The sequence below is a fragment of the Elephantulus edwardii genome, unplaced genomic scaffold (assembly GCF_000299155.1).
Source record: "Elephantulus edwardii isolate Elephantulus edwardi_28Jun2011 unplaced genomic scaffold, EleEdw1.0 scaffold00003, whole genome shotgun sequence".
In the NCBI taxonomy this organism is placed as follows: domain Eukaryota; kingdom Metazoa; phylum Chordata; class Mammalia; order Macroscelidea; family Macroscelididae; genus Elephantulus; species Elephantulus edwardii.
Window position 1 is genome coordinate 28817359 of NW_006399753.1, and position 11470 is coordinate 28828828.

General features: G+C 36.9%; 1 protein-coding gene across 1 annotated transcript in view; it reads left to right on the plus strand.

The window, feature by feature from the left end:
* The window catches only part of GRB14 (growth factor receptor-bound protein 14), a 183656-nt gene that overhangs the window by 148596 nt on the left and 23590 nt on the right, over nucleotides 1-11470 (plus strand). Inside the window, exons 4-6 of the mRNA XM_006879353.1 lie at nucleotides 4036-4157; nucleotides 6123-6197; nucleotides 10180-10317. Of these exons, the coding sequence (XP_006879415.1) occupies nucleotides 4036-4157; nucleotides 6123-6197; nucleotides 10180-10317 (335 nt within the window). The remainder of the gene's footprint in view (nucleotides 1-4035; nucleotides 4158-6122; nucleotides 6198-10179; nucleotides 10318-11470) is intronic.

The window sequence follows — 11470 nt, forward strand, 5'->3', positions numbered from 1 at the left end:
GCGGTGTGTGTTCCCCCCGGCGTTCCCCCGGCTGGCGGCCTCGCCCTCGAGCTGCGTCGCCCTCGGAGGCAAGGTTTCTAAAGCTTTGTTTGACATGCTTTGTTTGACATGATGCAAAGAAGGAGCTGCCCTTGGAGAGGGACGTCATGCTTGGGAGGGTCAAGGGACAGTGCAGGAGAGGAGAAGCTTCTTTGAGGTAGATTGATGCATTGACTGGGGTGATGGCAGTAGGTATGTCAGAGACAGTGAGATTGGTACAGGATAGAGCAGGGCTTCGGGTTATTATACATAGGTTTGCTGTGAGTTGTAGACAACTCAAGAGCACATAACAACAACAAGTAGAAAGTAGACAAGGTTTTGAGCAAGCGTCACATTTTAAAAACAAACATTTTGGTTTTGATATGCTATCGTTAGGGGAGCTCTGGTGGCCTACTGGGTAAAGAGTCACACTTCAAACCCAAAAAGGGGTGGTTCAGATTTACAACCTACTCCTTGGAAGAAAAGATGGGCAGTTTCGCCTCTTGTGGTTCGTTTACCGCCTCTGAAAACCTGCTAGAGGGTCAGCTATGAGTCATTTGCAACTCACAGCAATAAAACACAATGCTGTATCAGGTGGGCTTGGAGGAAGGATATTCTAATTCTGAAGACTAGGCAGAGATCACCATTGATTGGTGGCAGTGGGATTGTTGGTTATGTAAAACATTTGAGCAAAAATCACTGAGATGTGAGAATAGTTTGGACTTGGAGTTAAGGAGAGGAAAAATGCAAAACCGAGCTTTAAGTCTACTTTTTACTTTTGGCAATGTGGTTCAAAAAAGACACTAGCAGTAAAATTAAGGCTTGTTGTTACTATGTGTGGTGCAGTCGGAATCAGCCCATAGCTGACCGTCTGGCGGGTTTTCAGAGGTAGCATTTTGCACAGGAGGAAATTGCCCATCCTCCCACTGGCCTGCTGATGGATTCAAACTGTATGCCTTTTGACAGAACAATTTAAGGGAAGAAGCAAGATTGAAAAGAAAAAAAAAGATGCAGTTAGACTAAAATTTCAGAATAGTGTTGAAACTGGAGGTTTTAGCTAGAGGGAATTCGCTGGGAGAGGGGAAAAAATAAGAGTTGCACCAAGGACTGAGACTTCCTAGGGAGAAGGAACTAGAGGAGCCACTTATTGAGACTGAAAAGGAGCAATCCGAGTTGGGAACAGAACCTTGAGTGTTGATACACACTTAGCTCAAACTCATCCATATTCATTGAGCACTTTTACAAGAACTTCCTTTCAGACGAATAAGCTTCTATTTAAGTATGACATTACTCTCAAGGGCTCGGGTGTTGTAGGTCACAGATCACTACCGAGTATTGAATTTCTGAGACACAGATACTTTTCAAAAAGATCCAAAAAGCAACTCAAATTTCTGTATTCTTTAAAAAAGGTAAGAAATTCCTGTATTCCTGATTTGGCTCTTTTCTATTTCCTGATTTGCATGAGTACTCTTAATTTTTTTCCGTCTTTGATTGAAGCATAAGGACAAACCATAGACAGCTTGATGACATCTCAGGTATTGTATACAACTGAAAAACCCACAACCAGAGGAAGAAGCAGAATATTACTCATATACCATTATTCTCTTATGCCCACTCACTCATCATTCTTGCTACCCCAATACCATAAGCTAGTGTTGCTAGGTTGTTCCATATCTGAAGGGAATCATAAAGTATGTACACTTTGTGTCTGACTCTTTTCATTAGTATTTGTGAAATTTGCCCATATTGTTTTTATTTTATATATACACACACACACACACACATATGTATATATGTATATGTAAATGTGTGTACACACACACACACACACACACACACACACACACACACACTTGGAGTCAGGAGTGGCATCCACTTCCTAAACAACATGCCGCTGGAATCTCTGAACTGTGATAAATGTTGATAGCTGTATAGGGGCTTCAGGCTTTTTGTTCATAGGGTCGATATGAGATGTCCTTGACTCGAGAGCAAACAAAAACAACAAAGATACCTATATATCTGTCTATCCATCCCTATACACATGCACACCTACCTCCTTGCATTGCTGTTTATTAGATATATAGCCTCAAGAATTCATTTTCAGTTTGAAACTAGTCTAAATGATACTTATGTGAATATCAGTTTATTATTTAAATAGGAATGTTGGATATTATGTTCGCGTTTCTGAAGTTGCCATTACTTCTCTCACTGTCTTTCTTGCTAAATGCCTTCCCACCTGACCTATTTTAATTGTTAAAGAAAAAAGATTTTTTTAAAATAATATATATGAAAGTATGGAGTGCCACAAGAAATTTGGCTTCTTAAAAATGTCAATGCTGATGACTTCCTTCTACTTGAATTCACAATTAATGGCCAAAAAAGCAGCAGCCAAAACATTATCAGGAAAATTTTCTGTCAAGGACCTCTCCAAAGTTGTTAAAATCAAGGATGTCAGTTTAAAATTAAGGTTCACCTGAGCCCAAGCCATGATATTTTCACCTTTTTTTCATGCGTCTGAAAGTTGGACAAGGGAGAAATGAAACTGAAGAAGAATTGATGTCTTTCAATTATTGTGTTGCAAATTGTATTGAATATATCAAGGTCTTTCAAGAGAACAAACAAGTCTATCTTGGAAGAAATGCAACCAGGGTGCTCCTTAGACACAAGAGTTATCTCGTATACTTGGGGCATATTGTGAGCAGGGGTCAGACCTTGGGAATAGATGTCAGCCTGGGAAAGGTGGAAGATTGGAAAAAGAGAGAATGCACTGGCTTGGGGACTTCCACAATGGGCTTGAGCCTGTGAGAGCATGAGAGTGGTGCAGGCTAGAGCAAGGCTCTGATCTGCTATTTATAGTGTCTTTATGAGTCATAGTCTGCTCAGTAGCACAGAACAAAAATTTATGTCTGCAGACCTTAAACATCTTCTTATTGGCACTGATTTTTGCTTTCCCAGCTGTCCATTACATTATTGGATCTCTGGTGGTGTAGTCCATCACCTGTGATGCTAACCCAAAGCCTATATGACTCTGGTAGTTCAAATCCACCAGCAGCTCAACAAGAGAAAGATGTGCAATGTCTTCTCATGAGATTAACAGCCTCAGAAACCTGATAGAGGATCAGCTATGCGATGGTTCTGACTTGACTGCAATGAGTTTTTGTTGTTTGTTTGGTTTTTGGGTTTTTTTTTTAATATACTTTTTTAATGATCCAGGTTATGTATTTTAAATATTCCTTGAACCTATCAAAATGATCTGTGTTTTGGGGGAATAAATCATTCCATTTTAAAGTCACAGTTCAATTTTAGCAAGAGAATGAGGGAACAGAGAATAGCTTCCGTATTCTTAATGCAGATTTGTTTACAAAGCAATACAAAGAGGCGAAAGGGAGACCTGATGGCACAGAGGTTAAGTGTTGAACTGCTAACTCCAAGGACTGCAAGTTTAAGGACAGCTGCTCTTCAAAAGATGAAGCATTTTCCTCTCATTTAAATTTGCACCTTCAGAAACCTCTTAAAATGTTCGATGAGTTGGGATCAATGTGGTGTCAGTGGTTTGACGGGAGTGTTTAGCATTAGCAAGCTATCTCTGGTAGCACAGTGGTTAAGCACTCAACTTCTAGAAGAAAGATTGGTATTTGAAACTCCCTGGTGGTTTTGTGGGACAAAGACCCAAGAGTCTTCTCCCATAACGATTTTAGCTGAGAAATCCCTATGGTACAATAACAAAATAACACCACTACTCTGTCACTTGGTGTCATTATGTATAGAAAACCACTAACTGGAACCTAGAAGCATTGATTGACAAAACAATACATTGTAATATTATATGTTAGTCTTTTTCAAAGTTTAAAGTCAATGTTACTAATTGAAAATTAATGGTAGATTTGTACAAGTCTTGCTGTTTCAGAATTGAGTTGATATTTGATAAGAAATGGCATAATGTCTTATGTGTGTACATGTATATATATGTGTGTGTAAAAATCTATCTGTGATGTGTTCAATGAACATTCTTTATAGAAAGGACAATAGAAGACCATGAACTGGTGATGGAAGTGCTATCTAACTGGGGAATGGAAGAAGAGAATAAACTGTACTTTAGAAAAAATTATGCCAAATATGAATTCTTTAAAAACCCAATGGTAAGTGAAACACCCATTATTGATCATAGAGAGAAAGCTAGTCAGTTATATGTCTTTAATTTTATGCTGAGATGAAATTTATTATAAGTCAGTTATTAGATAAATTATAAAGTTTCTGGTCATTTAAATTGTAGTCACATTTCCTTTCTCTCACAATAATTAGTCAGCAACATGCTGAGAAGTTTAGATAGACAGATGAAATATTTTTAACTGTGATGGCAAAATAAATTAATTTGAAGAAAGTATTTACTTAAGATACTCAAGCATCTCTCTGAGGAATCATTGTTCCTTCCTTTCATTATGAGACTAACAATTACTGTTACATATTTGAGAGAATGAATTGTGATGTTTCCTCAGGTTGATTACAAAAATACTAAGTTTTAGTATTCTGCATAGAACTTAGGAAATTTAAATCTGACATTTTCTAAAGTAACAGCAGATTGATAATTGTTGGTAGTTTTGTAACTTAGCCAGAAAGTTAAGATTGACATGAAGCTTGCTGGTCCAAATAATTTTGTTTTCCTTGAAGCAATTACTGAGCTAAGTAAAAGTGAGGTAAGGACCAGTGCATTATCTAGTAAATACTGCTTTTACTATAGTTCTCTTTAAAACAAAATAAATGTATGCCACATTCTAATGAAGAGTAGGGATCCAGAGAAATCAAAATAGCCTCTGGGCTCATTATTTTAAATTGTTTTTATCACTGCAGCTGTAGCATATTTTTGCTCTAAGTTTTAGATAATTGGATTGAAATGATCCTTTATGAAAAATATATGATACACACCATAATGGAATATTTTGAAACCCTGAAAGACCTCTTATGTTCTCTTTTCTTTTAATGTATTAATAGAAACATAATGGGATAATCTTTGACAAAGAAAATAAGAGTTCTAATAAAAATTAAATAGAATTTGAAAGGAAAGTGTTTTCTTATTGTAAATCTTTATTAAGGTAAAGAAGTTAAAAGTCACATTGACATTGATATGGTTTAGTGCTATTTTTGTTTTAAACAAGGGTAGCCATTCATTTTCTAGTCATAGAATAGTCATTCTCACTGTTGGACAATTTGGCAAAGGCTTGAGACATCTCTGGTTATTACCAGTGGAGTTAGGTCTAGTGGGTAGAAGCCATAGATGCTGCTAAACATTCTTCAGTGTAGAGGGAGGGTAGCTTGCCACAGTGAAAATGTCAGTAAAAATGCTATTGAAAAACATTGTCCTAGAGAAAATATAGTAGAATGCTTCGCCCAAACTTTTCTAACCCTCAGAATTGCCTGAAGGAAGAAAAGGGGTATTTTTAAAAACACAATATCTGAGACCTACTGCATCATAAACTTTAGGAACATGCCTGAGAATTTTCATTTTTAATTGCCCTGGGTTAATTTTTATGATCAAACGACTTTATAAAATGGTAGGTAGAAAGAACTCGACTTCCAGTCCTCTGGCCCCAGTTCAAGTCTGCTGTTGCAGTTTGTAGGCTGTCAATGGGGCATATTCATTACTCCTTGAGGTCTTGATTTCACACAATACGAGCAATAGGCCTTCAGGACCTAGTGAGTGGTAGTTTGCAGGATTTGGGGGCAAGTTATAGGGACAAGCACATTGCAACTTTATGGCAGCATTTGGGAACCTTAGAAGGATGAATCAGCTAGAGGTGGTGTTAATCCTTGAACCCTAATCCACAGCTGTTCTTTTTTAGAGATCTCATAAGAGTTTCTGTTTTCAAAAGCACTTTGCTTTCAAAATACTGGTTTTGTTTCAACCTTCATTTCTGTTTTCAAAACCTTTCTGTAAACTCTCATTAAAATAACAACTTAAAAAATTGAGGGAGGAAGACTTTTGGGTGAATTTTAGACATACTGGCTTGAATACACTGGGTTCAAGAATGTTGATTTTATACTATTGGCTATACTAAACCTTTTTTAGCATGAGTTTTGGGATGACCTAACCTGTATCGTTTTGTCAGTATTTTTTTCCAGAGCATATGGTATCTTTTGCAACTGAAACCAATGGTGAAATATCCCCCACACAGATTTTACAGGTATATTTTTTTTTCAGTATGTAGAACATAATGAAAGGAAACTGAGACTTTTATTTATACATGCACAGATTTTGAAATGTTATACCTTGAATGACTAATTTTTCCTGGAGGTAAGGCTAAAAAAAAGTCAAACAATCTGAATAAAGAATGCAGGAATTAGTCAATACATCTTACTTAGCAATATTTGCATAATTATGAGGGGAAATCTACTTCATGGCAAAAAGGTTTTGGTTTTTTTTTATAAAAACAATCTTTTTCTTAGGTATGATCTATTTTCTAAGGATTATAAGCTTTTTAGAAATATGTATCTTGAACTTTGGAGAGCTTTACTCTGTGATATATTTAAAAATTTATGTTTATCTTTTTAATAAGAAGAATTCTCAATTATGGACATTTCACTCATAATTACCCAATGTTTGTTTTTATGCTACCTCTCTTAATCCTAGTTGGGATGAATTATTGAGCAATTTAATGAAGGGGAGGGAAAGGATATAACATAGAATCTATTTAATGAGTTTAGTTTCATTTGTAAATTCTAAGTTTAGATGAAAATAATTACATATAGTTGTGAAAAGTTTTTAGCTGATTTACGAATAATAGCTAATTAACCATATTCCTCGTTTTGTATAAATTTGGTTCATTTCTTCCAAACTGGTCCTGGGTTGAGGTAGTAACTTTCAAAGAATTTTTGTTAAAATAATCATGTGACTTTGGCTGTTTTATTTTCTTTTTGCTAGGGGAAGGCTCTCTATGAGGTGGATTGATTCAGTGACTGGGATAATCGGGATGGGAGTGTCAGAGACAGTGCAATTGGCAAAGGATAGAGCAGAGTTTAGGGCTGTTGTACATAGGGTCGCTATGAGTCGCAAGCAGCTCAATGGCACATAACAACAACAATAGTCAATTTTACATTAAAAGATCAGTGGAGGTTGTTAATAAGCTATGTTAAATAACATAGTGGGTATTTGAAGTAAGCCCCTGGCTTCTACAGACTCATTTACCATTTTCTGTTCGTTAATGAAGAAAACTTTCAGTATTTTTTACTTTCAAAATATAAGGTGTTGATTTGTATCTCTCTTATTGCCAGTGATCAGTGATTTTGAGGATTTCTTCATGTGTCTATTGGCCATCAGAATGCCGTCTTTTGTGAAAAGTCTATGTCTGTTGCCCATTTTGTAAATTACTTCTCAGGTTTTTCATTCTTGCAGCCCAGGAATATTCTGTAAACTTTTATTATAGACCCTTGTCTGAGATGGTATTGCCAAATTATTTTTCCCATTTGATAAGTTTTCTTTTTACCTTATTGGGAAAAGTTTTTGTTGAGCACAGGGATTTAATCTTTAGATTAAATATAGGGCTGTTGTTGTTGTTGTGTTCCACTGAGTCAGAACCAATCCATGGTGGATCCTCTGGCAGGTTCTCAGAGGAGATTAATCACATGGGAGGAGATTGTCCATCCTTCTCCCACAGAGCAGCTCGTGGCCTCGAACCACATGCCTTCTGGTTTGTAGTACAGCTTCTTGCCACTACCCATACATAACAGGCTAGGGTTTTGATTTGCTTTTTAATATGCTTCATTTTATTTTAACATGACAAATATCTTAGAAGTAAGATCAGTGTAGCGGGTTTTCTCAAAGCTGCTGGATTTTCACGGGGACCACGATCAGATTGTATGATGAGGTGGTGATGTAGCAGTGCTCTGCACCCCTAATTTTCAGCCCTCTGAGCACTTCAGCACTGTGTTATGTTAGGGAAGTGGGTTGGAGTTTTTCTTCCTCCTCCTCCAAATTCTCCTCTAATATACTGATATTACTTTTATGTTAAATTATAAAAAACAAGAAAAATCATGGACTTTGGAATCAGACAGTCCTGCATATGCCTCTGACCTCTTCTCTCCACTGAGGCGATGTTTTCAATTTTTAAAAGATTTCTCTTCTTTCTAGCATGACCTTTCTGACTTTCTTTTAAAATTTAATTGGTTTGATTTAATAACTTGGAAAGCACTCAAACTAAAAACCTACTAGACTGTTTTGCATGTCAGTTAATTAATATCTGCAGATCATTAAATTACTTTTTTTTTTAGTAATTTGCTGGAGAAAAAAAAAGAGTATATATATCCACTACCAACATTTCCCAGAGTAGCTTTTAAAATCTACTCCAATACTGTATCTTGTGATTTCTCACAGTTTCAGCTTTCCAATGTTTCGTGTGTTTATTCATGGGAATGTTTCCTTTTAATAAGACACTAATGCAATTCTACCGTCTCATTCAGGACATGGAACACAGCCACTCATGGAGAGATAGTCCTTTTTACTCTTGTTTTCCTGACCCACTGTCTCAGTTCATTACTGCTGTGTAACAAACTGTTCAAAAAATATATGGTTTGATACACCTCTTGATGTTTTGTCAACAATTTTGTGGGTCAGGAAGTTGAGAAGGGTCTAGCTGGGCAAGTAAGCTCTGATATACCTGAACACATTATCTTTGGCTAGAGATCCTCCATTCAAGATGGCATTTTAACTACCTGTCTATTCTTCGGGTCCTCTTTGACCTCTCTCGAGATGATTGTTTTCTCTTCTAGTGCTTTTCCAGTTAGCTTGAGCTTTGAAGCCGTCGTGGAAGTTATGGTAGTTACATTTCTTAAAAAAAAAAATCCGACTTCTAAGAGTCAAGAAGTAGACACTATCAAACAAGTTATGGATTACATCTAGAACTGGCAAAGTATTGTTGTTAAGTGCCGTGGAGTTGTAGATGACTAATCGTGACCCTATGAAGGAATGACCTGAACACTTGCATAACTTTGTTTCTCCAAATTAATAGAGTTTCCGGAGGCAAGCTATTTTGGAAGTGGATGCCACTCCTGCTTCCAAGCTTGTTTTAACCAGGGAGCTACACTAAACACTGACCACCATGGGTAACCATTTGACACATCAGTGTCACAGTGTCTAGCATCACAGCAACCACAAGTTACCACTGTACAGCAAATGGACAGACCAGTGCTATACCACTTAGAAGAATATTTGACCAAAAACAATTAAAACCAGGCTTGAGGGCTGCAGATTAAAATTACCCATCTTTGGTTTGGTAGCATATCTTTCTATCCACGCCAGGCCCACAGAGCTCTCTGTGTTGGTGGTGGTGTTGGTAAGTGTTGTTGAGTTATAGACGATTCATAGCGACCCTATGAATGAAAGACCTGAACACTTGTGTAACTTTCATTGTTTATCCAAATTCATAGAGTTTCTGAAGGCAAGCTTTTTCAGACGTGGATTCCACTCCTGCTTCCAAGCTTGTTTTAGTTGGGGTGTTCCACTAAACACAGTCCACCATGGGAATTATCCACCATATATTTTTTTTCAGAGCAGTCAAATGCCTCATCCAGATCAAGTGGGTGGAGAAGTTTACTCTACCTCTTGATGCCTCAGTGGGCAAATTACTTAGCAGAAGAGTCTTTAGGGTGGATGATACTATAGCAGTTTCCTCCAACAAATACAACTTTCCACAATGGCCCACAAATGAGAACCATAGAAAGCAAAAACCAGATTGTTTGCTTAGCCCTCATCAGGGAGGTAAAGTTGGCTTAACTTCAGGCTGAACAAGTAAAGACAGGATTATGCTTTTAGTTTTTCTGTAATAAAGCTATTTGTGTAAACCTGCAGTATTAAAAGGAATCATGAAAAATAATGAAATACACCTAATCTTAACCTTATTGGTGAAGCCCAACTTTTTGAAGGTATGTTCAAATAGCTTATAATTAATATCCATCATTGTCTTTGTCTAAGTACCAGTCACTCAGAAAGCATATTTTGTGAACATAGTTACATTTGTAACTTGACTCAGGTTTTCAAAAGATTTTCTGATTTATTTTCTATATTGTCACTTATATAATGTTTAAATTTAAATATTCATATTTGGAATTTCGATATAGCATCACAATGGCCTTCATCCTTAACAATATAAAAATGTGAACTTTTTCTTCTAGATGTTTTTGAGTTCAAGCACATATCCTGAAATCCATGGCTTCTTACATGCAAAAGAACAGGGAAAGAAATCCTGGAAAAAGATTTACTTCCTTCTAAGAAGATCTGGTTTATATTTTTCTACTAAAGGGACATCTAAAGTAAGTTGATCTGTCAGTGATTTGTGTTAAATGATGAGTTATTGTTAGATGCCATTGAGTCACGGTGACTCATAGTGACCCTATGAACAGTCGGTTCAAGTCTTGCCCTATTCTGTGCTATCATGACCATCTTCATCTCATTCAAGCCAGATATTTCATTCCTCTGGTAAATGACATGTTAGTTACAAAATCAAATGAATTTTACTTTGTTATATTTAAAATGAAAATACTTGATACAAAGTGTTTGTAATTTTTGTCATTTTTTAAAAAATCCAAACATTTTAGATACTCTATTTCAAACTGTTAAGTATTATTTCCAGCTAATTTCCACATAAATTTGTTGCTGAAATGTTAATGCTTTTATTACAGTACCACATACAGTTCCTTTCTTCTCCACTCTGAATTCACCCACCCCCTTTTCTTAATTGTAGACCTGAAACTCTCCAGGGCCAAAGATAGTTCATATCTTTTCAACCAAGTCATACTGCTAGACTTGGCTTTGTCTGAATTTGTCTTGATATGATAGCATCAAGCTGAATCCTTACTCATGCCTTCATCCTTTTTGTGTTTATTTCCTTACCTAGGTTATAAATTCTTACAAGAAGTTATGATTAAGGATACATGTATGTATGTTCCAGCTGCTCTGTGGGACTCTGTGGGAGAAGGATGGGCAGTCTTCTCTTGTACGATTTACTGGAACCCACTGGAGGGTCAGCTATGAGTTGGTCTGACTTGATAGCACACTCAATAAAACCATACACAATATCACAAATATGCATCACAGATGTACATATATGCATGTAGTTGTTATGTGCCATCGAGTCTTTTGTGACTCAAAGCGACCCCGTGTATAAGAGCTCTAAATGCTGTTCTATCCTGTGCCAACCTAGCCATCCCAAACACACTTATTCCCACCGCTCCAGTCACAGAATCATTCCATCTCATCGAAGGTCTTCCTCTCCTTCGCTGAGACTCCACTCTGCCAAACATGATGTCCCTCTCCAACGACCAGTCCCTCCTTGCAACATGCCTAAAGTATGTCAGACAAAGCTTCAGAATCCTTGACTCCAAGGAGCATTCCAGCTTCACCTTCTCCAGGACAAACCTGTTTGTTCACCTAGCAGTCCATGGTATATTCAACACTCTTTTCCAG